This window comes from Scaptodrosophila lebanonensis, unplaced genomic scaffold (genome assembly GCF_003285725.1).
Source record: "Scaptodrosophila lebanonensis strain 11010-0011.00,11010-0021.00 unplaced genomic scaffold, SlebRS2 tig00001415-arrow-pilon, whole genome shotgun sequence".
Taxonomy (NCBI): Eukaryota; Metazoa; Arthropoda; class Insecta; order Diptera; family Drosophilidae; genus Scaptodrosophila; species Scaptodrosophila lebanonensis.
The window spans coordinates 8,313,719-8,340,836 of NW_022060742.1; the positions used below are offsets into that span (position 1 = coordinate 8,313,719).

Genomic DNA, 27,118 nt, shown 5'->3' on the forward strand with positions numbered 1-27,118 from the left:
CAAAATTTGGGTAACTAAATAGGATAACTTTAGATCGGGCACAAAACTTTATACTATGTAAGCATATCTTGCCCTTATGGATAACTATTTGTACAATTATAATTGTACAGCTCTACGGTCTAACTTTTGTATTTGTCACTATATTTAAAAAAAAGTTTTAATTTTTTTTCAGAGAAATCAGAGCACTAATTATGTCCTAAAGCTACGATAGGGACCAATGTTGTAGTAAAGTTTATTTTAGTTTAAGGACTCCGAAAGAGATAAAGACTTACAAGTACTCAAGCAATTCTCCTAATTGTCAATTTCGTTCGCAGTATATTGTAGCGTCAAAGTGGATTTCAGAAAATATTAAAATTTCTGTAATTTAAATAGTCAATCTTACGAATGAATAGGAAATCTCAGCAATACATAGATATACACGTTATTGCTGCAGACAATTTTGTCTATCTTTGTATTCATTCATTTTATTTCCTTTTTTAAATCGTAGAACTGAATAAAAATGACAGTATAGAACGTAAATCATAGTTTTTAATGATAATGCACCACTTCTACTATAGTAGAGGAAAAAAAGAGTCCAAAAACTATGGTGCATGTATTTAAGTATAGTATGTCGAAGCAGCTAAGGAGATAAGCAAATGCTCAAAATATTAATCCCTATTAGAAGCATCGCTAAGTCTCTTGTTCTCCCGCATGTGAAACAAATCTGCCTGGATCGGATGACAGTTATGGAAATTTATGATTCATTTCGTTTCATTTGAGCTGACTACTCGGTACTACAAAGTAATCCATTTGTTTGCGCAACATTTGTCACGCTGCTCCGCCAGCTAAAGGATATGTCAATACCCAGACCAGAGCTCTACCCTCCCCGGGAGAAACATTGTAGCCGGTTTGACTTTGATTTTATTTCCTTTTTCCACAATGTTTGGCAAATGTTGCAAAATGTTTTAGGGTGCAGGGGATTTATGAATTTCATTTACTAATGGATTGTGGTAAGTGAAAAGTTTCACAGATGTGTAAATTTATGCAGCCGATTATTAAAGTTTTGATTTGTATAACCAATTTAGTGTAATCTGTTAATTAAAACTTTCTCATATTGGAATAGCAACACACTTCGTAATTGACTTCAAAAATTCAAATAATACTAAGCAAAAATTTAAAAGTTTTTCAGATTATATTTGTTTAATTCAATTCGAGAAATGTAAATTGTATAAACTTATCATAACTACAATACAAAGCAAATAAGGGCAGGTCTCTTTAAGTTTATCAAAATATTCGAATTGTGATTGATATGAATAATATAGTAAGATGTGAAGCAAATGCAACAGTTAGATTAATGTTAAACAAAAATAAAAATGGTTATTTGTGAATAATTCGCTCACTTGTGACTGTAACTGTCATGTTAAGCACCTTTCATCGAATATTATTGTACTACTGTGTACCCCAAATTCTTCTTCACTTCGCCAAAAACAAGACGCATATCGTTCCACAACCACCGAATTGGCATATTGTTTAACTTCTAGCTATGCAATAATTAAAAAAAATAATAATAATAATTTAATTTAAATAATTTCGGACATTGAAAAAATCGTAAAATCACTGTAGGATGTTCAGAAAACATTAGCCTATATATGAAATTATTACACAGCTTACAGTGACAGATTTGTCCCCAACGAATCACCCCATCGATTTTAGCTCACGAGGGTCACATTTCCGGATAATTTTTGTACACAGTAGTAGTATATCTCGAGTATACACACATACATATATCAATTATTTGTGCACAGCTTAAACTTTACTAACCTGATAGTATCCCTTGCATGTCTTACATTTTTCAAATAACACATTTAAGTTGTAGGGGTTTAAGGACATGAAGTAGAGCTCCACAGCTCTTAAGATATCAGCAGTTTTCTTCTCAATGAATTCACACTTGACATTATAAGAGAATCTGTCCAAGATATATTTCACTATTTGGTATAGCACCGTTTCCGTGGATATAAAGATTTTCAACTCAGTGTGCAGATCTTCCATGAAATTCTCTATAAATATACGCGTCAATTTCATTATGAATTCGAATACTTCTGCTCGGAAACTATTAGCCATTGCGATAATTAGATCTTCAAAGCTTCCGGCACTAACGATGTGATCGAAAATTTTGGAACCATAATTCATCAGCTTAATGAGTGTACCGTCGGCAAACAAAACTGAACTCGCTTGTAAGATTCCCACACCTACACCCAAATTATTAGAGTCCGGCGTCTGCAGCATTGAGACGCTCTGACCCTGTGTCTGTTCAGCTGCTGGGCTTTCCTTCAACTGAAACAATGTTTTAAATTGCTCCGAAGAAGGCACCTCGTTCACATTCCGTATGATATCCGTCTTGCCAAGTAAGCGTTGGGTCTCAGTGGTGATTTTTTCAAAGGTTCGCCTGCAAGAAGAAGTGCTTACTATAATCTAGTAGATTGGAAATGTTGCACGAATCCAGTTACCCCAATCGATCGCGCAAAGTGTCACCATAATTAGCAGTCAAATTTTGTTGATTTTTAGCAATAATCGTCGAGGCCAGGCGGAAATTGTAAAGACTGTGCGTAAAGAGCACCAATGATGCGGATAGTGGAAGAATATCCAAAGCAGAAACATCGTCGCCGTCTCTATGTTTCTATGCAAAAGAGAAGGGAGCTTAGTACAGAATTCAAATAGGTTGCAAGACTTTTTTTTTACCAAAAGTAAATCCATTATCCCGTTAGCCACCCCAGTACCGGACAACACGACGGAAGATATAGTCATGCCGTTAACTGCCAGTTGCGTGAGCTTTAAAATTATAAAAGAAAGATGGGTCAGATGAATTAGTTTCGAAATAACCACAAACTGACTTACAGTTCCTGCTTCGAAGCCGGCGGTAGTTGCGGCTGCCAGGACACTTTTTGCTCCAGTAGCCCCTAAACCTACAGTTCCTGCAGCGACCCCGACCCAATGTCCGCGTGCTGCTCTATCCCTCAAATTAATTGACTGCTCGTGCTGTTTGCGATCAACCAGTTGTGTGGCTGAGCGTGCCGTGGCATATCCAGCCGAGGCCAGTCCAACGCCTGCCGCCAATGTCAAAATGGGTGCGGTTATGGGCAGCGACAATAACGCCGCTCCGGTCAACAATGCCGAGCTGAGGCCTCCAACAACCGATGTCTTGTCAAGTATATCGATCATTTGGCGTTTAGTTGTGCTTGCTGGCGTCATACACTTCTCCAGCTGAATGCGTCCCGAAATACTGGATGACAAGACCACTCCGTTGCATCCCCAGCAAGATTCGGATCCGTCGCTTTGCTCGCGACAAGCACATAAATCAGCGATGTCAGCGATTGTCCATTAGTGTATTTGCCTGCCGGACCGGAACAAATACATACACATGTATGTATGTATGTATGTAAGTTAGTTTCCATTAAATAAAAAAATACTTTCAAAGTATTTACGCTGTTCCCAAACACTCTTGAATATTCCCTGCCGCATTTCATCAATGACCCTCTGCTGTTTGTCATTTTCATTTCGATCCGGTATCAGTTGTTTGATCTTGAATCTCAATATGTCGGCTTGTGTTTCAGATAAGCTGCAAAAATCACATTTACAGTTAAGTACATACATATGCCATATAAACATAAAGGCAATATGTACACATGTAGGTAAAACTTACAGGTCCCAAATTATTTCTAAACCAAATCCAAGTGTTTCGGCAAAAGTTTGCTGCACTTGCCGTGCTGTCCGGGCTCCACTTGCTATTTCCATCTTCGGGGAACTCCAAATAATTAGGTTTCTACGCAGCGCAGATAAAAGGTAGATAGCTTGATCTAGGGACGGCACTTGTCGGCATTTCAGCTAAACGATCAATTGCTGCCGATAGTGCTCATTTCCATTTATCGATGTATTTTGCTATTCGATAGGCTTCTTGTCACTATCGTTGATCGTTACGGTTTGAAGAACCTTAAACAACAAGGGTGCCTAATTCAATAAACATTATTTTTCGTTTCACGCTGATTAACTTGTTAATGTTTGTGTGAAGTTGTATGAAGTTCGCAGAACTTGATGTTACCTTAAAACGCACAGTTTTGCATTAAAAGAATGCAATAAAGGTAAAAAAAACTAAATAAATGTAATTAAATTTTGGAAAATTTTTCTTCAATAATTTTTAATAAATCAATAGCAATAAACTTGAACATAAAAAATATCTATATATAATATCTAAATATCAAAGCGTATAATAATATATGTACTGTATTCATACAGTATACAACGCACATAAGAACAACTTTTTTAAAAATATTTTAAGCCCATGCCGTATTTGCTCCGCAATGTATTAAATTAATTTTCAAAAAATGCATGGATTCAATCGACCGATTTTACAATAACTTTTCTGTTTTTAAATTATCTCAATCAAAACTGATATGTGGCAGTTTTATATAAGGAATTGGGAGACTGTAATATAAACAAGCAGGCTAAAACAAAATTTTAAAATGATTTCTTCTTTTAATTTTTGGGTTTCTGCCAATTCACTGAAAATATTTTTATTAATAATGAGTTGTCAAACTAAAAAAGCCTTGTTTTAGTTTAAATTAATCTCAATCTTCCTTTAAAGAAACCGATGTCAGAGCCAGCTAGATTTTTAATATGTATATGTACATATAGGAAAAGAAATATTGTAACAAATAATATCAGAAAAAAATCTCTATTTTGTAAGGCGACCATATTTATATTTGACAATCCATTTAAAAAATCTCTTTTACAAGTAGTGATTTACATGGGACTAAAATGTTATGAACGTTTTTCTTTTAATCGGCAGCTTTCACCGTTTATTGAAGAACTTGCCCGTTACTAAATTAATTAAAAACCTTAAATTCAAAATTGCCATAGTTTCTCTATTTTCTTCAGTGTAATACAGCACCCCCCTGTAGATTTGATAAAAACTTTGCACCATCCATAATCGTAGCCATTTTGTATGGTTGCCTGGCTCGTTCTGATTGGCTGTTATAAAATGTTACCAGCCGCTGAACTTCCCCCAGGTTTCGGTGATCCTGCGCATTGTCACAATTCGTATGTACATAATGTACTAAAAAGCGTTTACATAAGCAAACATATATTGTGTGTATGTATAAGGACGCAGCTTCTGCCCAACGAAACTCAAACCAAACCCACATCAAATTTATTATACCACCGTTGCCGCCGTTGGCTTCTGTCCATTTATCTTTTGCCAGTTTTCTTTTTTCGATGACTTGGCCCGAAAACCTCATGCCTAACCCACAATGCCACCAATGGCAGTAACATTTTATGGCCAAAGTTTTTTCGCCCCACACAATGTCGCCAATGTGGCGCCATTTTTGCCGCATTGTCGTCGGCGTTTTTAGTTTATGCTTATTTTCGCAGAAATAAAGTTTTTCTAGCCATATCAGCAAAACATAAAAAAATGAAACGAAATCATTTCGTATTTTAATCTTCTGTCAGAGCAAATAGCCCTAGCCATAAAAATACGAGAAAAGTCAGAAAACTTTTTGCAATTTATACATTACATATTTTCTATAAATTGATTTTTATTTCCATTTAAACATTTCTATCGAGACTTGGAATGACAAACATATACAAAACATATTTCTCCTCTGTATTATATTATTTATAATTATGCAGTATAATATTCAGTATAAAATCGTTTACGCATTGTTGACGCGACAATGAAAACAAAAACTTATTGAGAAAATTTTTATTACATAAATTAAACTTGATGCTAATAACAAAAGAGAAACCCTATTTATTTATTTATTCATTTTTTTTTTGAGTAGTTAAGCGCATGAAATGGAAAATAGTTGGAGAATCAAACGCTTTAACTCAAATTATACATTATATTGATATTATGTTTATACATTTTTTTGACTAAATTAACGGAATTTATCTTTTCTCTTATAGAAACGCGCTAAATAAGTGGCAAACCAAATTAAACGCTGCACAGTGATATGCACAATTGGGAGAGTAGAGTGAAACTTTAAACTGGATGAACAGAATTACAGATTACAAAACGAGAAGCACTATTAGTATTAGTTATCAATAGAAGTCTGGCTTAATTTGTCTTGTGGCTTATTTCCTTGCTTATATTGCATTTTGTCATGTGGCTTTTGTCTTGACTTGTTCCATTATGTTGTTCAAATTTCAGTTAGACATCTTTCGATTCGGGATTTGTTTTACTTTTTTTTGTTTGTTTGCTATTTGCTCGCATAAATCATTTAAAAATAGGTCTATATAAAAACAATTATACATACAATATGTAGAGCACTCTACGCTGTAGTCTTAAGTATTTTCATTTCAACTAAATTTAGTTGCCGCCTAGTCAGGTGTGTGAGTGTGTTTGTATGTGGATTATTGTTTATGGTAACTGAGTGTCCCAATTGGCCTAATAAAACTTTTTCGCTTGCGCCTCGCTGCGGTTTCTGTAAAATTTCCAAATGCAAATATTGATAGTGGAGTTAATTTTTGGAGAACTGGCTAGTTTACTTACTTGAAAATATTGTATATAAATACGAGCAGCAATTGCACGACAGTTACGCTTAGGAACAATGTAACACCCACACAGTTGCCTGTGGGACAAGGCGCGACTTGCGCCGCTCCCTGCGGAGAGGCACCCAATCTGCAAAGACGAGAAATTCACGAAATTATATTGTAACTAAAATAGATTGTGCTTCACCCACCTTTGTCCCACATGTGATATGCCCTGTTTGACCTGATTCATGCCATCACGCATCTCGGCTATCAGCGTTTGCACATCGTAGCCCGTTGACTGTATCTGTGCAGTAGGCGCATTTCTCTGATTCGTCTGTATGCTATCAGTGCGTACGTTAATATCGCCGACCAGCTGACGAATTTCGCGTATGGAGCTAAGCAGCATGTTCTGATTTGCAATAAGCAAGTCCACATCGGGTCGTGTGATTGTTGCGCCAGCTGGAAACTGTTGTTGTGGCACTCCCGCTACAGGAGCTGAGGGGACAGCAGCTCCCGCGTTGACAGCCAAGCCGCGTGAGACCAGTGACAAAGTGTTCTCTTGGCGACCAATGATCTCGTCCACTTTACGGGATAGCTCTCGCAAATGTTCAAATATTTGACTCTGACCCTGCCAGATTTGACGAAGCTCGCGTTGATTCTCCGACTCATAGAACTCCTCCCACTCCTCTTCGTCTTTGTGCTGCAATGGCATAAATTAAAATCCAATATATTACAGTTGAGCTATGTATTATCAGAAGCGAGCGCGCAGAGATAACGCTGCCTACTATTAACTGTCGACGTTGTCAATAGTAATTGGGCAATATGATAAGCGTGCGTGCGCCACACTTACCGCCTCATCGGGATGCTCCTTTTTGTACTCTTGTTTCTGCTTCTCTAGTTTCTCCTGATACTCCTTGTACTCTTGAGTCAGCTTCTCCTGATTGTCAACCTTTTGCGCGTCTTGAGGCATTTGGCCCACAGCATGCAGTGACGTGGTCAAGAAATGGAACACATCATGGTCATCAGCAAGACCACCGGTGGCTGCTGAAACGCCAAAGTAACCGTGCTTGGGCAGTAGCACATTGTCCGCACGCAAGCACATCTCGTAGTCTTCGTTGTTGTTCGTCATGCCGTTGTGGATGAGCACCGTCAGCACATTGTTGTAGTACTCTATGCGCGCCCGTGTCGGGAAGGGCTTGTTACGGAAGTCACGTAAGCAGCCGCTGAGTAGTTGCGTTGTCCCATCATTGGCATGATCGTACTGCTTTGTGCCGTCATTAAGTACGGCACTTATGTACGGATTATTGTGCTTATTATCGTTATCGAAAGAGTCGAAAATAATGGCCAGACCATTCCAGCGATCTGATGAACCAAATACAGGCCCATTGTAATCACCCTTTTCCGTAGTATACCAGAAGGCCAATCCATCAGCGCCAATGCGTCCACGACCTGTTACACGGAAAACAATCTCTACCTCCCACCAGTCGAAATTCGTTTGCGTTTTGGTCCAGATGGCGCCCTTCTGGGAGCGCAGGGATGGCGCCACACGAACACTCTCCGAGCTGGCAATTGCATCTGTAAGTAAGTAAGCAACAGGTTGCATACATTGGGACTAAAGCGGTGCATTTAATTTATTTTTAAACAAAGTGCCTGCGTGTACACTTTGCTTCTCTGGTTGCCAAATAGCTGGCTCTGCAGCACCACCACTTTGTAATTCCGTCTCGCTCGCACCTACACACCGTAGCGAAAACAGCCCGAGACGGCCAAAACAACTGACGTGGAGCTGCTGCATACTTACTTCCACCGTACTCAAAAAACGGAACAGTGCCATCCTTCTGGGCCAGATATGGCGGCTTAAATGAGTACTTGTATTCAAAGCGCCTATGCACGCCGATTGGACTTGGGTTCAGATTGGCCGCCACATAGTTTTGTGCAATAAATATGTGGAAAAAAGCCAAAAATTGCAGAACAAGTTTAGACCCGGTCGTTTGCATCTTTACGTTGACAACAGTTTGACAGCGACAATATAGCCGAACTGCTCTAACATCATCCAGGGCTGCATTATGACTTTCTAATCGCAGCTGACCGCAGATTGGTTCATGATTCATTTTTAAGAGCCAGCATTCTACCAAAATTATGCTTACTTTTTGAGAAGTCAATTTTAAGCTCCCATTTTTATGGTATATTTCTTTGTAAAATTATTATCACTGCATTACTCAACTAAATGGGAAATTTTTTATTGTATTAGCAAGTAGTGCCAGATTTTTACGTTCTAGGTATGAGTATTAAACATACGACTCTGTGGCAGCACTGTATTTAACAGCTGACTAGGTAGAGGCAAATTTGATTCGTTAAGGCAGAGATGAAAAAGAGTTAATATATAGTTATGGCCAAATAGTTTATTATTAAGTATTATAGTTCAATGTTAGACTTAAAATAAAATTACACATTTGGGTTGCTGCTTCCGTTATTGCCATTTCGGCGGCGATTATGTTGACGTGGCACTGGTCCCCGCTTCTGTGACTTTTGATGATCGCAGGGATCGGCTCGACGCAGGACCTCTGCATAGGATAGATCAAGCTTTTTAAGCTTATGCAGCTCCTGCGAAACGGTATTAAAGCGATACTCAATACCGTTCACTTCAAACTCTCGACTTCTTATGGCACGTGACGGATTTAAGTTTTTGTTATAAACAATCATTGACGAACCATTCCAATCACCTGCGGCACCCATATGGCGGGGAATACCTCCCAAACGACTAGGCCCCGGTGCTAAAATATCAGCGGGCAATGGAATGAAGTCCTTACGGGTACGTCGGCTGTTATTGGGCCCGTTACTACCAATTTGGCCAACGCGTGGTGAAGGTGGCAGAGCCAGCGGTGAGCTGACGCGATCCCCTCCGCTATTTAAGCCGCGATTTTTACGGCGATTCTTCTTCTTGACACCAACACCGACAGTCAAATATTCGAGCGGCTCCCGCTTCAAAGGCGTTAAGACTCTACCATTTTCAATTATTTGCTGCATTCCAGGCTTATAAGCCCTGCTTGGACTGGCTTCAGTTACATTGGCAAAGGAGATAGCTGATGGTCTATTGTTTCCTTGGTTTTTGCTCTCATTAATTTGCTTTTTAGCGGTTTTTCGTTCAAGCTTGGTGATGCATTCGGACATTGCTATGGACTGTTCAGACACAACTGAAGAAATTATGCTTTCTGTGTCGTCACCAAAATCACAAGGAAGCTCTTCATTCGCCGGTGTAACCGGGGGCACTTTAACATTGAGCATTGCCGCTTTATTATCATCTAACAATGGTAGGTTTTCGCCTTCTTCCTTGTTGTCAGCGGCTTTTTTTAGTACTCCAAATATCTCTTTGAAGAGCTCGCGATATTCTGGTCTGTCGCGAAAGTGTGAATCGATGGGGCTGGCATCATCGTAGATGCTAAACTTACAGTTCTCGCCATCGCCAATTGAGCACAAAAAGAATCCGGGCCGCTCATCTGTTTGAGTGTACTTGTTGCTCGTCTCATCCATAAAGCCCGACGACGAAGTCTCTGCCTCAGAAAATTCTGTAGGCGTTCTTCGCACATTTTTCGTTGGTTTCCCCTCGTTTTCAGCTGTGGCTGTCTGCGGACTACTACCACTTGCTGACGGCGTTTGGTTTAATTGAGCGCTTACTTTAAATTCATCGGCGAGCGTATTTTCATTCCTCGGACCAACTGAGTTTGGCGGAATCGACGAACGCTGCACCTGCAGCAGTGCTTCATATTTTTCTACCAAGTCCCGGTATGGGTTGGGGGCATTGGATAAATCAACGGCAACGGATGAGCGATTGGTAGAGGCCCCGGCTCGAGAGGCTCCCGTAACGGAACTGAACTCGCTACCTTGATCATTGTCACGTTGGCTCTCAAGTTCAAGAAAGCTGCGTTCATCATCTTCTTCTGCATCCTCGGTTTGCGCTACCGATAATAGTTCATCGTTGTTTGCCGCACGTTTTTCTACTGCACGCAAACAACGGCTGCACATTAATTCTTGTTGAACATCGTCTAGCAAGGACAATTCATCGTGAATCGACATCGTCTCCTCATTTGTGCTGTTTTGTAGAAGACGCCCTTGTAGCGCTTGATTTTCTTGAATTATGACCACCAGCTGCTCTTCCAGTTCTCCAAATCGTCGCTGCTCTGAGTTTAAAGCACGTTTTGTTGATTCCAATTCAGAGATGAGTTTCAACAATTCCTCATTATCTTCCCCAGTGCTGACTATTCCACGTCCCTCATTTAGACTTCCTTCCGAGGGCAATACTACGGAATTGTCATTCTGTACTGTTGACTCATTGACCCCGGTCGAATTGGCGTTATTCCGTTCCTCAAGAGCAAAGCTTAAGTTTTCTGCGGTCATCAAGCTTTCATCAAAGCGCGACTGTTCATGTTCGTTGCCATTAGCATTGGGCGTTGTTGGCTTTTTTGGAGTGAGATCTTTATAACTATGTTGCTGTAAGGCGGTCCTTCGTTCCTGGAGAACTTTTTCGTTTTTACGGCGCTCCGCACTGAGTGTCTGCTTTGATTCATCCAATTGCTTACTAAGCTCCTCACAACGCGTCTCCAGTGACTCCACGTTTGCTGTCAACAATTTAATTTGTTTTTTATTTTGAGTTTTTTCCACATTAAGCCGATGATTGCTGTGCTCTAATTCCTGTATTCCGACTTCCAGCTGCTCGTAGACTCTTAATCGAGAGTCGTTTACTTCGCTCATGGCATTGATTTGTTTGCGCAAATGCATTATTTCCCGATCCTGCTCTTCCATCTTGGTTTTGTGCTCCTTCAGTAATATTTCAAGCTCTTTGTTCCGCTCCAACAGTGTCTTACCCAATTCAGCTGCCAACTGCAGATCATCCAAAATAAATGGCGACATATCTACATCACATTTTTGCGTATCATTCCTAAATTCCTCCATTTTGTGTGGGTAGGTGCGTCCTAGTCGTTACTAAATTTGAAGAAAAAAAATTTTTGGCTATACTTTCTTGTTCTTCCATATTTAGTATATCTACGTTTCTATGTATGTATGCACATACATATGTATGAATATTGCCAATTATAATTATGCCGCTAATCAGTACACAAATACGTTTAATCTAAGGTCTTTTATACTGATGCTGACATAACGCCTTTCACTTTTTCATTGCATTTTTTAACAAAATGACATTGATTTTAATGCTATGCATACACAGTATTTAAAAATCAATGTTTTTTCCCAAATATTGCAATGAAGTGATGGCGAAGTTTCAATGCAAATTTTTGTGGAACAAGTGTGAAAATTATAAAGCAACACGACTGCGTTTTGAAAGGACCTTTAATATAATTGATGTATTTGATAATTTATAAAAAATACCTTTAAAATTATACTATTGGGCAGAACAGCTTTTGTTATTGATTTGTTGTGGCCACAATACAGACAGGGTGTAACGAATGGCGGCAGTGCTGAAAAGTTTTGCATAATAGTAGTGCTGGAGCGCGAAAAATACGGCAGTGTTGATAAGCGGAAGTAAACGGCCAGGCGACATATCCTTTGCCACCCCACAACCAGTGCAGAAATAAATCCCGCTTCAATCTGTATAAAAAGCCTATGTGGTAAGCAATATAATTGATTTCAAATAGATGCAAATTTTAAACTCTCCAACTGTGCTGTTTGTTTACCCATTCTTTATTAATGATCATTGCGCCTGCGCGACATTTCTAAAATTCAAATTGGTCTTGTATGAGTGGAAAACATTTATTTGAAAATTTATAAATTGTTTACGTTTGGTAAATATTGAAATAAAATTTAGCAACATACGTTTACACTTATTACAAAATCATTTCGTTTAGTTCAATTGCCTTTTGCTTGATATCACCAAAGTAGTTTTCGTTTTTCATTTTTTGAAAAAATCTGGCATATACTTGTATGTAGTTTAGAGCTTATAGCTAATTTATAGGTTTTACTGCCTGATTAGCATATAGTGTGGGTTTTACATTATTTATTATTAGTTGTTCAGCTTAAGTGATAGCTTGGTGTATTCGTCAGTGTAAAAAATGTATGTATGAACATCGCTGAGGAGAGCAAGGTGTTTTTAGTTTTTACTCTTCTGCGCCAAGTCGCACCATTTTACAAATGTTAGTTTACGTTTAGTCGATTTGAATCACAATCACTTTCGTTTAGTTGTGTGCGCGCATTTGAAGGAAAATGTAACCATAGAAAACAAAAACAGAAGCAAATAAATAAAACACAAAAGCGTTTGTATAAAATATAAATATGGTTAAATATATTTTAATTTAATTTCATACAAAAATGTAATAATGTGCCGAGAGATGAGAGAGGTTTAAACTTGAATTTACATAAATTAAGTTCAAATAAATTAATGGATTGCATGAAGTACATAATTACGTTCAAATCTATTGTTAAGTACTGACAAAATATAATCGCGTGCATTTGATTACGTTGGTTGTTTGTTGCTTTCAAGAATGTTAAATTGGCATAAAATAATTGTGTGCGCACCCTAGACTACAGAATACAAAAATCCATGTATGTATATATACTTATATGTATATACTATAATCTATATATAATTGGTTGTGTATAAGAAAAAGACTTACGCTTTACAATATGATTTCTCACCTATCTGCGCATCTCTTATTTCATTACTCGTTAATAGTTTCTTTTCTTTTGTAATTTTAGAGCAAATTTATGGTTTGCTTTGCAAAAATTCAAAATCACTTTCTAACTCATGCACTTTTGGGCCTACTATTAAATATACATGTATATGCAAAATATTTCAAACTGAACGCAAATCATTGTGTCTATGTGGGAGTGAATGTTAGGAACCAAAAAAAAGCTGTGTACAACACTTCAGTGGCAGTTAGCGTTGCATGTGTTCTCTGTGTATAGATATATATATGTGTGTGTGGGAGTGTGTTTGTGTGTTTCATAAACATTTAACGAATGCAATAAGTTATTGCCGTACATATATAAATGGCTGTGTAACTATAACTTAATGACTCTGTTGTATGTGTTTGTGTGTGTGTGAATTTGTGTTTGTTTGTGTGTTGTATTGAGATTAACAAAAACTCATTACAATTATTTTAAAAACTAATGATCTATGCTTGAAAAATACACATAATACACTACAAGTTACAAGTTATACTTTCGAACTCCGCTTGTCTTCCTAATGCACATGCTGATGATGGACGCCGGCGGCGGAGGATGTGCCAAACGCGCTCATCAGATCACCCTCGTATATGGCAATAAGCAGCATAATCAACACGCCGCTCAACATGCCGAGTATTTGTAATAAAAATTGTGCCAACGATTTGTGAGCAGCCGAGATTTCAGGCATCTATAAATAAAATGCAATTAACAAATATTTACAAGTAAAATGAATCAATTAATTAACACTAACCATGTCCACCAGCGCTATGTAGATAAAAAGACCAGCAGCGACGGCAAACATCCATTTGGCCGCTTCCTGTGACTGTCCAAATACGATACCAAAGATCATGCCAATGAAACTGAGCACACCAGTTAACATATTATAATACACGGCCGATCTGACAGACATGCCCGCTTTCATTAATATCGCGAAATCGCCCAATTCGTGCGGCAATTCATGGCAAAATACCGCCATTGAAGTTGAAAAACCGCCAGCAATATTTTCGGCAAAGGCCGCACCAATGGCCATGCCATCGGTGAAATTATGCAGTCCATCGCCCATTATAATCATCCAGGCCACCGCGCTAAGCGTTTCAGGAGGCGAATGCACATGACCATGACGATGACTGTGTCCATGATGTGAAGATTCATGCTCCCGCAATATGACTGTTACATGATCGTTCTTATCGTGCTCAAGATCCTTATCCTTGATGCTGTTATTCACAGCAAACACTGCATTTCCATCGAGATCGTTAGTTATTGTATTGTTGGTGCTGTCCAGTGCCTGTGTTTGCGTCTGTTCCTGCTGCTGATGATTGTTGTGCTTGTGATTATGATGATTCATTTCGGCATAGTGGTTGTGTGATGTCGAGAGCAGAGATTGTGCTGCCGCCGCCGATTCAGTGGACCCATCATGCTCGGCCTTTCCATTGCGCAAATTGCTGCCATCTGATCCGCCTGCTGCGACCACGCCTGCACCGGCGGCGTTTGCTTGGGCCGCAGTTTCGCTACCAGGCAAATGCATCCACACATCCTGTTTGTTGTCAGTGGTAATCTCATCGTAGCAATATGGGTAGGAGCTGTACTTCTGTTTGCACATCCTATCGCCGGCGACGGAATTATTAACGGAGGAGTCCGGATCCCGCATAACCTTGGCTCTCGACGGTTTCTTCGTCTCCTTCTTCTCGACGCTCTTGCGCCATTCTGAAATCATTGTGAGCGCGTGTTCCGTCACATAAAAGAATATAACGCCACCCAAGCAGGCCAGACCTTTCATGATCATCCCCTCCTCATTTTGTCCAGCCAGTGACTACATAAAAAGTGTAATGAAAAGTTAGCAGACGCCTAAATACATATACTATGAAGTTAAAGTTTACTTACATGCGGCAGCAAATGCAGGAGCGCATCGCCGGTCATGGTGCCCACGGCCAGGGACACTAGATACTGTATAATATGCTTATAGTAGCGTGAGCCCATAAATGGTATGATTGCCACTCCCACAAGACCCAAAATGCCGCAGAAAAACACCGAGGTGAAGGCGTAGATCCAAACTGTAAAAAAAATGTAATTGATAAGCAAAAGCATACCTTAAACAATATTTTAAGCAAACTAATGTTTTAATTTTTAAGAGGTAAAGGTCTAAAGATCTTGCAATGATTATTATATATATTTTTGGACAGAAAACTAGTAGGGACTGTCAGACTATTATTATGAATAATATATATATGTATACACATATGTATGTATGTATTCTAGAAGAGAGTCAGGTGCACTGAAGAAAGACTATACAATTGTTATATACCCGCTTAAGGAGAATCTAGATACGATCATGTTATTAGCCTAAAACCATGCCATAAAAACAATTAACAACAATTAAAATTTTTCCCATGTAAAAGACCTAACCTTATTTCCACAAAATTCCTGATCAGCCTTTCTTGCAGATCCGAAAAATATTTATATTTGATTGAACAGGTTCGCAACTTTTTAACACCTACCTTTAACTTGTCTATTATCTTGCTCCTCGAACTCTTCGATTGTTGGCATCAACACGCGATCTATGCAACCAGCGCTTCTTGTAACTTCCGGCGCTGTCAACTGATAGAGAAGTACTGGGCACAAGTTCAGAAGATCATTTTCACTGAGCTCATAGTCTTTATGATGCTCATTCTTTTGTATGGAAGCGCAGGCTGTACTCGAGTTTGAGTCATTTTCCGTACAATTTCCGGACAACTCCAAAGAGTTTTCATGATGACTATGTTGGTTTTTCTGCACATGATGCACCAACTCACTATCCGTCACGCACTAAAAGTAAGAGTGGAGATTTTGTCAATGATCTGTTAAAGGGTTACTAAATTTATATAAAAAAAAACTGATGAAGAAACTCCGAAGAAAGTGCCTTCAAAATATTTAAAATAAATATATTATGATTGGAGGAGAGCTAAAGTGGTTGACAAATATTTAACAAAAACTTCTTAAGTTTGTAATTTAAAGTTTCTCATAAAAATATTTGAGCAGAAAAGAGACAATAAGTACAAAAAAAATTTACGTAAATTTTCTTGAAATGAACTGATGAAGAAACTCCGAAGAAAGTGCCTTCAAAAAATTTAAAATAAATATAATATGATTGGAGGAGAGCTAAAATGGTTGACAATTATTTAGCAAAAACTTCTTAAGTTTGTAATCTAAAGTTTCTCAAAAAAATATTTGAGCAGAAAAGAGACAATATAGTAAGTTCAAAAAAAAATTTACCTAAATTTTCTTGAAATGAAATTTTAATATCTATACTGTTAGATCAGGGTTCTTTGGAATAACACTTATATTAGTTACGATTAAGTATTTAATATATTTACTAATATTTACTAAAGGAAGCTCTACAAATGTACAAATATTGAGCCAGAATTAAAAGCTTGGACAATTTTGAACGCATAGTTCCATTCCAGATTAGTTTCTCAGTAACAGACTTGCGAGACTTTGGAGCGACAACTTACCGTGCCATTGCTGTCGCCTCCGTCAACCAATCGATACAAATTAAGCTGCTCCAGTAAATGCTGGAATGCTGTTGTCTTCATCTTCGGACGCATTGACTCCGTTGTCGCATTATCCGTACCTTTTCGTAGCAATTCCTGCAGGAAGTGTAACGTGATGTACGGCAATCTCTCATGTCCGTGCTCATGTCCTGCATGTCGTTTACTTCTTCTATATGGCGGACTTATGCTGTAATTGGGCGTTCCAACGCCTAGCTGTCTTTGTTCGGTGGTTTCATTGGAGGGACTTGGATAGACGCTCGCATTCAGCTGCTCATTGAAGCCAATCGCTGGGATCAGCTCGATATTGCCAACATGATCCTGTTGGCAGTGCAGGTGATCGGCGAAGAGCAGGCACACCACACAAACGGCCATTATGTGTCGCGCCATATTGCATAGCTGTCCAATTTTTGGTGCTCAGTCAGTGGTATGTGGGGAGGTTTTTGTTTTGTTTAACGTGCTGGTTAGTATTCGTTGAACTTTATGCTTAATCCTATGCTTATGTTGTTGGTGTTGCTGTAGCTTAGTATTTGTTGATCTGCCTATTTATAGTGTTGGCATTATAGTCATCAATTCACGCGTTTCAGCTTAAACTGCAAACATATAGAGGAGAGTCAATCAAAACGAAATTAGAAAACATTTAGCCACATCGGTCAATTAGAATTGGCGCAGTCGAGCGTGCAGCCCACAGACACAGTCCACTGTCCATGACAAGTTTGCTGAGCTTAGCTTTGGGTATCGATGGAAATTAAAATTGAAAAAACCCACACTCATTACGTATGTGCCATTGTTGATTTTGCTGAAATCCATTACAATTTCATTGCATAACGAGTGTCAGACGCCGACAACGACGAGTAAGCAAGTAAAAACAACAAAATACAAATAAATACCAGCCATATTTAAAGCCAACAAAGCGGAAGTTCAAGTTCAGTTGGCTGGCTCCAAATATGGCCAACTTGCGGCTCAGCCAACACATACGCATTGAGAATAACATGCACTTAAAAGGCAACGACTAAGACTGGACCGACCAACTAACTACCTAGCAAGCTAACTCACTGACTGAATGCAATTCAATTTATTAAATGCCGTCTATTCTTGTCAATTTTATCAAAATGGACATCAAGTGCTGCCATTCAACTGACCATAAACTCGTAGATGGTTAACAATAGACGACTCCTATTTTATAACATTGTCCACTTATTCACTCATTCACCAACGACCACAGACTACGTCATTATTTTTATTCTTTTGAAGTGCGTTTGATAACCGCAAGCGCACGTGCTTTCAATCGCAACGACACGCGCCAAATGCCGCAATTTCGAGTTTAAAATACCGATGCAGTAAAAGGGCCAATGGATATACATACATACATATGTATATATGTAGATGTACATATATACTTGTAGTGCGGTTGTGTGACCGCAAATTGCTTTGTTATTGTTGCAAACATTAATTCATTGTAATACACTGGAAAGGGTATCTCAACTAGATGGCACTGCTTATAACGCATTTCACAAAAAGTGTAGATCACTAACAAATTAATGAAATAATTGATGAAAGGAGGATATTTGAAGATTCCATTAATATTAAAGCATTCAAAGATTTCATTTTTTATTCCCTTAATTTTCGATTGTGGATACCCTTTTGGATATGGAAAGTTGTGAAGTTATGTCATGTTCCAAATTAAACAATATGTTTTAAAACTCAATGAACAATTCTAAGCTACAAACAGAAAACTGTTCCATATTTACATTAGATCTTATACAAAATAAAGATTTATAAAAAAAAATGTACATTAAACAGTTCAAAATCAAGTAATCAGGCCTGTTCCAGTGTAAGAAGGCACAGAGCACGATAATCTATTCATTCCCTTAATTTTCGATTGTGTATATCCTTTCGAATATGGAAAGTTCTGAAGCCATGTGTTGTTCCGAATTTAACAATATGTTTTCAAACTCAATGAACAATTCCAAGCTACAAACAAAAAACTGTTTCATATTTACATTAGATCTTAAATATAAAATAAAGATTTATATAAAATATATATATAAATATATATAATTACTTTAAACATTATTCAAAATCAAGTAATCAGGCCTGTTCCAGTCTAAGAAGGGACAGAGCACGAAAAGGGGTACTTCAAAATTAAATTAAGCTCAGAACTATTTGTTTCAAGGTTTTGAAATACGTGAAGGAAAGATCGGTTTGATATTACAATGTTTGATTATTTGATGAAGCTTTTTAATATTAATAAGTGTAGTTTCTTACCAAAGATTCAATATAATAATAGTACAACAATAAAATGTATTATAGGGCATTCCTTAGTCGGTAAAGTTCCACTGTAACATTTTTTCTTGTTCACTTTCGAATGTTTGTGTGTGTTGGTGGGATCAACAAATTTTGAATTGTGCATCAAACTCTATAAGCAATTAGAATAGGCAGAGGTAGGCAGCGTAGTTTTCTGAATACGAACGATTCGAATATCCATTTATTGATAAAACTTTGGCTTAGATTTACAAACAAGCTATGGCGGCACGTTGGTGACTGAGTGGGTGAGAGATTTATAAGTCTATTTGTGGGTGTATTAAAGTTGTACGCAGAAAACGCAATATCAAGCTATCGACTTAATAATACAACGTCACCATTGTGTGTTGCATATAATTGGGCGCGTGAAGGTCGTGGCGGGTGGGTGGCTGAAAGGCCAAAGGGTTTGCAAGGATATGGAGAATGAGTGTGTGTGTGTGTTTTAGACTTCGTGCCTGTCATGGCCAATGCCATTGCTATCGCATGCCTATGCATTGCTGCAGTTTGGCATTGAGGCGGACAGCCCCTCTTGTGTGAAGGTGAAAGGTTGGAGGCGCACTTGTTGCCAACCCACAGATCTAGCGCTGGCACCCGAAATGTTTAATGAAAGTCAGAAAAGGCGACAGCACTCAATCAATTACACAACAATTAAAATCAATCAAAAATCAGAAATATATTTCGTATGCAAATTGTCGGCATGTTTGCTAAAACTGCGTCTGTCTCAGCAAAAATCAAGGCGATAACACTTTCTCACACACGCACGTAACGTAAATATTTATATATACATATATTCCAATATTCAAAGATGATTTACTCTTCTTGTTGTTCTTGTTATTGGTGCTGTCTCAATTTGCAAGTCTGTCCAATCAAACTGACTCAGTCAATTGGTCAAGTGCAGCCTCACCCGCCCGCTCCATCGCCTGACGGACGGCATTTGCTGCCATCGGAGCTAATTTATATTCAGTTCGCATGATTCTCATGAAATCGAAAAAAGTCGACGAAACACAAAATTGTGTGAGTCCGCGATTTTAACACAGAAAGTAAATCAATTTAACGATATTATTTTATTTTTCCCCGATGCGGATTTAGTATTTATGCTTTCTTCAATTCCCCAGATTTTCTGGCACGCCTGCGCAGTTCAATTATCTTTGAGCCTAACCTTAGGCTTAACTGCTGTCACCATTGATTATCACTCGAGCTTCAAACTTAATTAGCAGTAGAAGTAGTATTCGTAATATGTGGTAGAAGCGAACGAACCTACGAGCTTTAAGCGCGCCTCACAACTGAGCAAGGCGCGTCGTTCCAAGCACACTTTATAGTCAATCAACGTTTGTGGCAGTGGTTCGCGCCCCTCCGAGTGACGATTGTCATATTAAGGCGTAGCGTTTGGCATTTTAACGTAACATTAGAACAAGACCATAAGAAGCTAATCAAATTACAACGGCTCCAGGCAAAAAAGCATATCAGAAAGGAATCTCCAACAAGTTATAGACATGCACAAATTATACTACGATTTTTAAATAAAAACTTATAGATTTGAATGATGATTCACTTCACTCAACCTTCAAGAATTTGATATATAGCTTTCTGGCATGAATCTTTTATACTCGAAAAATAAAAGTTATAGGAACAGCAAGTCAGTTGGTATTGGAGACTCCATCTGCCTGGCGTGATTCAGAAGCACCCGAAAAAGAAAAAGTATACAATAGAAAGGTACTGCACATTCTACTTTCTGGCATGACTCTTCAACACTCGAAAAATAAAAACTTTAGAAACACCAGGCATTTGGTATTAGAAATGCTACCTTTTTGGCATGACTCTTATATAATCGTAATGGAAAAAGGTTTAGGAAGGTAAAGGTTTAGGTCTTAAAAAAAGTATATGAACAGTGGAAAAGGCATAGAAACAGCCGCTATTTCCTTAAGCCCGTCATGCCCAACTCCATAAGAATCTACATACACATTACCGACCAATCCTTAAATCAATTTAGAAAGAAGAGCTCTTTGCTAATGTGAGCTTTTTAAGCAAAAATGTAAACTAAAAACTGCTAGCACGACTTTGCTATTTCGAGAACATTCTCATTATGAAGTTATGATGAAATTTCGTATCTGTATCTACATTAACACAGGGGTATCTATTCAGGTTATCTTTACCGCAGACATATATATAAACAAATATGTATGGCCATAATAGCCCCTTCCTCAGTAAGCTGAGTCAATAAAATTCAGGGCTGGACTTTCAACCACACAGAAATCGTCTTTCATTTATTTTAGCTGACATACGTAGTCTGAAAACTGAAATTTCAGACGCAAAAACTTTGCTAAAGCAATGAACCCTACATACACACACACACATACGTACTAACACACGTAGCGATAACGTAGAACCCATTACATTAACGCATTAGTTACTCAAATTGGCTCAAATAGCGTTATCTTACGCCTTGTAGCATATACAAAACGAATGATACTGCTGACAACTAAAAGTTCTCTAACACAGCGGCGACAGACAGTGATAACTTAAATGTGAAAAAAGCTCCACATAATGCATAACATAAAAACATTTCAGGCCACCCAAATACAAATTTGTTTAGATATTATTATGGAGTTATAGCGACGCAAATGTCATATGACTCAGTTATAGTGGAGCAAAAAAGAGAAGAAACTGGTGTACACTACGCGTGCTATTGTTATAAAACAATAGTATATATTGTCCTTCGATTTAAGATTTAAAATAGGTATCACAAGTTTCCCTACACTTAGGAAAAACCAAAATATATGATTACATTACACCAAATTTGATATAACTTGTCTTATTTATACGGATGACAACATTAATTAAAGCTTCATTTCTCATACAGCTGCCATAGGAACGATCATATCATATAGTTGCTTTTAAAGCGATTTTTACGGACTGTGGGAGAGACAGGAAAGACTAAAGGGTATATAAAAGTCAAGCTATTGCGATTTTAACGTTGTAAATATTTCATCTTCAGTTTTCAACTATTTCATCAACTCATACTTAGAAAAGTAATTGTCGAAATAAATGACGCCAAGAAGTATGATTATTTTAGTAGAATATTTAACAGTCGCGATAGTTGGGCTGTAACATTCACTCGAGTAAACTTGCTATGAAATTCGATTGACATGGTTAAGCGAATTCCAAAGTATCGTGCGAAACATGCGTTGCAAACTTTCTGGACCAAGTTATGGGCCGGATTTTTTAAAAGAGTAAGCAAATAAAGCATGTATTTGGCATATCACACATGTAAGGCACTTGAAAGGCAGATGATCCACTAGTTTATTTCCTTCGACGACATGATTCCCGATCACGTCTTGAGACTGACCTCACCTCTCACAGTGTACACAGAAGTCATAAAACGACGAAATTACACGAATTTTTAAACACTACTGCTGACAGAACAGACAGACAGAACAGACAACTGTCGAAGGGCTGCTTGCTTGCTGTTTGATTGTCAGTGCTTTGTAAACAAATAGCAAATTGTCGCATAAATAATTCATTGGGATGTCGAAAGCATCAAAGTAGTAATAGTCGCTTCCTTATATTTGTGTTTGTGCGGCAAGCCTGACTTTTGATGTGACCTAACTATGTTTTATTTTTATCAATGCAGCTATGAATAATTAATTAACCTGCATCTATACACAGACCATTAGTTGTTTCTCTTCAACTGCTACAATGCAAGGGCATAAATAAATTTACAAAATAGGCGCGTTCCATTTAAAATTGCTGGAAAGCAGTAAAAAAAAAATAATTTGCATTGATAAAGCTCAAATTATTTAAAACACGCGGCGCCGAAAAACAAAAGTACATGCAACGCACATATGTTTGTTTTATGTATGAGTCAGTTAACTAGAAAAGTAAGCTAACTTTTAAGTCTTTTTTAAAGTTCTTGATCATTTATTCAAGTCCCTAATGATCGGCAGCCAGTATGGTAGAGAACGAACACATGTTGATAGGTCAATGCCGATAAGGCCTATTTATACATACATACATGCATACACATATGTATATATATGTATAAACGTATTGCAAAAGTATTGAATAAATACAATTGCCTGCAAGATGTTCGATTGTAAGCCATATACTTGTATATGTACGTATTATAAGTATTATTAACACAGTTTGTTTTGTAGTCAAGCGAACGGGATGACGTTTCTATTACCCTTACAAGTTTAGTCGAGAATATGTTGTATGTATATGCCCGAAAATAGCATAAACGGATGAGCTGAATTATATGTATATATGTATTTATGTGTGTACAAATGTATCTATGCCGAAAAGTAGGTGATCGTGCGCGGGTGTCAAAATATCATGGAAGGCACGCTATAAATACATACATAAGTGATAAGTCCCACATAAATAATGAAGGGATGGGCGGAGGTTTTGGGTGGCAGGGTCTTCTGCAGCAAAACTATTTGGTGATAACGTATTATTAATGTAAATAAATATGAATATAAGAAAATCAAAGCTACCTGCAGTCCTCCATATCAACACCCGCACGCACATACACACACATGCATACAACGAACTAACTCACACCTACGCACAAATGTGCAGAAAAAAGTGCGGTCTGTCGTCGGGTCTGCCCACGCAAAGAGGCACAAGGGCATATGGCCATGAAATGCAAAAGTTTTTCATACTCACCTGTATAATTTTTAATAAATATATTCAATTCCCAAAAATTGTTCCGCTCGGATGCTGTTGCCGATTGCATTACTTTTCGTTGTGCGTTGTTGTTGCGGTTGTTAATATTGCATTATTATAAATGCAGGGAATAAATCAACATGTGTTGCTCATCAAATGCAAAATGTGTTCCAATACTAGATGTTTTTATTTATTAAATTATATAAAATTGAGCAAAAGCGGTAAATGTAAATAATTTAAGTAAATGCCCGACTAGCACCTTCGCCGCACAATTTCACAATGCGTGTAATTATAAAGTCTACAGGCTGTTGACATTTTAAGGACCCAGCACTGTGTTGGACAGAAAAAATTTAAGGTATTTAGCTAATTATCAGCAAATATTCGCAACAAACTGATCCGATTTATAACCATGCTTCTTTTTTATGTAATGGCTATTCACAGGAAAGACATGACGCATGCTTTTGAATGGCCACATGTTCTAGTATATCCAGGGATGGCTTTGTCAGTATTTTTTTCAAAATGCGAATCGCGATAACATGGCATTCATCGTGACGAACATTTTAATTCATAAAAGCACTTACGCTATTACAAATTTCAAGCTGGTCATACAGTTTACTTAAATACGTGAACTAATTTTCATAATTCTTTGAATCTAATTTCAATATAATATACTGAACATCCAATCGAATAGATATCGTGCTTTCGATAATAAAACACAAAGAGCATAAACAAATCCAATTTATTCAAAGTATTAACACCAAAAGCACTTTGTCCAAAAAATGATCACCGGACAACATCTCGGCATTGGTAAGTTTACAGTTGATTATTACTTATTATTATTTAATTTATTCTTTACCTACAATCAGGATCCACGAAGCCAATTTTTCCTGACGACGGCCTGTTGCATTTGTATTCTATGCGCTTTTGTCCTTATGCGCACCGCGTCCATTTGGTTCTAGACGCAAAGAACATTCCCCATCACACAATTAACATAAATCTTCGGGAAAAGCCAGACTGGTTTGTCAACAATGTTAGCACAACCGGCAAGGTTCCGGTATTGGAACTTCCCACAGAATCTGGAACTCCAACACTAGTTGAATCTCTTATTATCTGCGATTATTTGGATGAAAAATATCCGCAAAGGCCGTTATATTCTAGGGATCCACTAAGGCGGGCACAGGATAGGATACTTATCCAGCGCTTTAGTCAGTTTATTGATGATATTTATAAGCTTTTGTTGCCCAATAGCCCCACTGAGTTAGGCACTACCGATTTGTATGCCGGCTTGGATATTTACGAGAAAGAGTTGAATCTCCGAGAAACTGCGTATTTTGGTGGGGAAGCACCTGGTATGCTTGACTATATGATTTGGCCATGGTGTGAGCGCTTTCCGGCTCTTAAATATGAGCTGGGTTTTGAAATAGTACTGGACCCAAAACGCTTTGGTAATTTGGTATGTAGTTACTACAGAAGTAGTTTATTTAAATATTAACATTGGTATGCTCACAGCTTAGGTGGCGCGATTTGATGCTTGATGATACTCCTGTAAAAAAGTCCTATTTGGATGGAGAAACTCATGCAAAGTATATGCGTTCCCGTCGCGCTGGCGAGACGGAATATGATATGCTCTAGTAATGCAACAAGAGCATTTTCTCTATTTCTAAATTCTAATTTTGTTTATATTTTTCTAAATGCAGCATTCCCGCCAAGAAACCCAGGTTGTGTTAAATGGTAAAGCTATTACTCAGCTATGAACACAACTATAATTTTTGCATTTATTTTTATTGCAATTTATTTTGAATTTGAATTGTATATGAACAAAATAAAAACCAGCGGGCTAACACCTATCGCTATCGATAAATTTTAGTTCTTCCATTTATAAGCCGGCAGTCAAAAGCTTTTGGTTGTCATTTATTTTGAGAAAGTCGAATAACGAAGACGCAAACTGAAGCGATTAACAAAAGTACTTACTAAACTGGAAAACAATATGAGTGTACCACTTAAACACTTTAAGAAAGGTGAGAATTATGGCAATGGTCGCTAGAATGTCAAGGTCGCTGTACGACTACGTAAATTATTGAACATTTGTCATTAATAGGTTCGGAAAAACCCTTACTTCCCGATGATGGCGTTTTGCGTATTTACTCAATGCGATTCTGCCCATATGCCCAACGTGCACACCTGGTTCTGAATGCCAAAAAGTTACCTCATCACAAGATTTTCATCGATTTAAAGGAGAAACCTGAATGGTACACCGAATACAGTCCGTTAGGCAAGGTTCCGGCTCTTCAATTGACCGCCGTTGATGGTCAACCAGCTCTGGTTGAGTCACTCGTTATTGCGGAGTATTTGGACGAACAATATCCGGAGCCTCCGCTATTTGCTAAAGACCCGCTTAGAAAGGCACAGGATAAGATACTCATTGAGCGTTTTGGAGCAGCAGGCAGTGCTGTTTATCCCGTTTTCTTTACCAATAATCCACCAGAGGATGCACTCAAGAATCTGGAAAATGTTTTGGATATTTTTGAACAGGAGATAACCAAACGTGGCACGCCCTATTTTGGGGGTCAGCAAATCGGTATTGTAGACTATATGATATGGCCTTGGTTTGAGCGCCTTGGAGCTTTAAAGCATCTGCTACCCGATAAATACGATCTGAACCAGACACGCTATCCTAATTTGGTTAAATGGCGTGATCTTGTCGCGCAAGATGAAGCCGTTAAGCAATACGCACTGGATGGGGAAGTTCATGCCAATTTCATGCGTCTACAGCGTGAAGGGAAACCCAATTTTGATTTGGCTTTTGAAACATCGTAAAGCCCACTCCATAATATGAGCAAAATGTGAGACAGATGATTAAGCATACTTAAAATGTTCATAAAATTATTATTATTCATATTTTTTCGAAATATATTGTGTATTCTAAGTTCAACGACCAGTATACATAGTAAAGCTGAGCGCATGATAAAATAAAAAATACTCAAATTTCCCTTTGCTAAGCAACTATTAAGACATATTAATTTCTGGAATTTTGGATGCCGATTCTTTTATAACGCTTTTTGTTTTTATTGACCTAATCAATAAAAAAAAGTGCTGTGTTTTTCCACTGTTTTACTACGAGTATGTCTCGGTAATCCGAAATTTTCAATATTTCGAGGCTGGGTGATTGATTGTCCGGAATATTGAGATTTTTTTTAGTAATGCTCAATAAAAGAACGGGTTTTTATTGATGATGCTTCTTGTGGTAGCCTTATAGTCGTGTTCTTTAGTGATAATTTAATTCACAGTCAGCGACGTTAACGTTGCTATACCAAGCCGCAAGCTCACGGTTATAATTATGCTTATCGTATAGTGTATATTTAAAAAATAAATATATAACCGAAAAATTATTCATGGTCTTATTGAGAGTCAGTAGGAGGTTTTAAATAACACATAATTATATTTTT

The 27,118-nt window shown here is 37.9% G+C and overlaps 5 protein-coding genes and 1 pseudogene across 7 annotated transcripts; 2 read left to right on the plus strand and 4 right to left on the minus strand.

Annotated features, from left to right (window-relative positions):
• Positions 1-1,391: 1,391 nt before the first annotated feature.
• LOC115632899 lies at positions 1,392-3,812 on the minus strand (annotated as a pseudogene).
• Positions 3,813-5,734: 1,922 nt separating this feature from the next.
• On the minus strand, positions 5,735-8,498 carry LOC115632743 (protein ERGIC-53). Its single transcript, XM_030529990.1, has 5 exons — positions 8,303-8,498; positions 7,355-8,079; positions 6,714-7,204; positions 6,524-6,652; positions 5,735-6,455 (listed from the first exon to the last, which is right to left on the minus strand). The coding sequence occupies exons 1-5, from the start codon at positions 8,496-8,498 to the stop codon at positions 6,419-6,421; spliced, it is 1,578 nt and encodes a 525-aa protein (XP_030385850.1). The 3' UTR covers positions 5,735-6,418.
• Positions 8,499-8,883: 385 nt separating this feature from the next.
• Positions 8,884-11,976, minus strand: LOC115632198 (cerebellar degeneration-related protein 2-like). The gene is made up of 2 exons (XM_030529244.1): positions 11,887-11,976; positions 8,884-11,481 (listed from the first exon to the last, which is right to left on the minus strand). The coding sequence occupies exon 2, from the start codon at positions 11,449-11,451 to the stop codon at positions 8,947-8,949; it is 2,505 nt and encodes an 834-aa protein (XP_030385104.1). The 5' UTR covers positions 11,452-11,481; positions 11,887-11,976; the 3' UTR covers positions 8,884-8,946.
• A 1,583-nt stretch (positions 11,977-13,559) lies between these two features.
• Positions 13,560-24,050, minus strand: LOC115632835 (zinc transporter foi). Of its 2 annotated transcripts, XM_030530090.1 has the most exons (6): positions 23,673-24,050; positions 16,668-17,296; positions 15,675-15,981; positions 15,061-15,230; positions 13,931-14,989; positions 13,697-13,867 (listed from the first exon to the last, which is right to left on the minus strand). In XM_030530090.1, the coding sequence occupies exons 2-6, from the start codon at positions 17,091-17,093 to the stop codon at positions 13,697-13,699; spliced, it is 2,133 nt and encodes a 710-aa protein (XP_030385950.1). In that variant the 5' UTR covers positions 17,094-17,296; positions 23,673-24,050. The 2 variants fall into 2 exon arrangements, with proteins under 2 accessions (XP_030385951.1, XP_030385950.1); XM_030530091.1 differs by lacking the exon at positions 23,673-24,050 and having other exon boundaries at positions 13,560-13,867; positions 16,668-17,093.
• Positions 24,051-24,350: 300 nt separating this feature from the next.
• Positions 24,351-25,533, plus strand: LOC115632509 (pyrimidodiazepine synthase). 2 transcript variants are annotated; one of them, XM_030529698.1, is made up of 4 exons: positions 24,351-24,479; positions 24,539-25,125; positions 25,182-25,303; positions 25,370-25,533. In XM_030529698.1, exons 1-4 carry the CDS (start codon positions 24,452-24,454, stop codon positions 25,398-25,400), a joined length of 768 nt encoding a protein of 255 aa, XP_030385558.1. In that variant the 5' UTR covers positions 24,351-24,451; the 3' UTR covers positions 25,401-25,533. The 2 variants fall into 2 exon arrangements, with proteins under 2 accessions (XP_030385558.1, XP_030385559.1); XM_030529699.1 differs by having other exon boundaries at positions 25,182-25,441.
• Positions 25,534-25,561: 28 nt separating this feature from the next.
• Positions 25,562-26,675, plus strand: LOC115632354 (pyrimidodiazepine synthase). The gene is made up of 2 exons (XM_030529464.1): positions 25,562-25,690; positions 25,771-26,675. The coding sequence occupies exons 1-2, from the start codon at positions 25,660-25,662 to the stop codon at positions 26,487-26,489; spliced, it is 750 nt and encodes a 249-aa protein (XP_030385324.1). The 5' UTR covers positions 25,562-25,659; the 3' UTR covers positions 26,490-26,675.
• Positions 26,676-27,118: the final 443 nt, after the last annotated feature.

Bases quoted from the DNA above. Each gene is read 5' to 3' on its own strand.
- LOC115632835 (XM_030530091.1), bottom strand. From the start codon at position 17,093: ATGGCGCGACACATAATGGCCGTTTGTGTGGTGTGCCTGCTCTTCGCC. The intron at 14,990-15,060 runs GTAAGTAAACTT...CTTTTTATGTAG, and splicing joins TCCTGCATTTGCTGCCGCAT to TCACTGGCTGGACAAAATGA. The intron at 13,868-13,930 runs GTTAGTGTTAAT...TTTTATTTATAG, and splicing joins ACATAGCGCTGGTGGACATG to ATGCCTGAAATCTCGGCTGC.
- LOC115632198 (XM_030529244.1), bottom strand. From the start codon at position 11,451: ATGGAGGAATTTAGGAATGATACGCAAAAATGTGATGTAGATATGTCG.
- LOC115632509 (XM_030529698.1), top strand. From the start codon at position 24,452: ATGATCACCGGACAACATCTCGGCATTG. The intron at 24,480-24,538 runs GTAAGTTTACAG...ACCTACAATCAG, and splicing joins CGGACAACATCTCGGCATTG to GATCCACGAAGCCAATTTTT. The intron at 25,126-25,181 runs GTATGTAGTTAC...GTATGCTCACAG, and splicing joins CAAAACGCTTTGGTAATTTG to CTTAGGTGGCGCGATTTGAT.
- LOC115632743 (XM_030529990.1), bottom strand. From the start codon at position 8,498: ATGCAAACGACCGGGTCTAAACTTGTTCTGCAATTTTTGGCTTTTTTC. The intron at 7,205-7,354 runs GTAAGTGTGGCG...ATGCCATTGCAG, and splicing joins AGGAGCATCCCGATGAGGCG to CACAAAGACGAAGAGGAGTG. The intron at 6,653-6,713 runs GTGGGTGAAGCA...TCGTCTTTGCAG, and splicing joins ATATCACATGTGGGACAAAG to ATTGGGTGCCTCTCCGCAGG.
- LOC115632354 (XM_030529464.1), top strand. From the start codon at position 25,660: ATGAGTGTACCACTTAAACACTTTAAGAAAG. The intron at 25,691-25,770 runs GTGAGAATTATG...TGTCATTAATAG, and splicing joins ACTTAAACACTTTAAGAAAG to GTTCGGAAAAACCCTTACTT.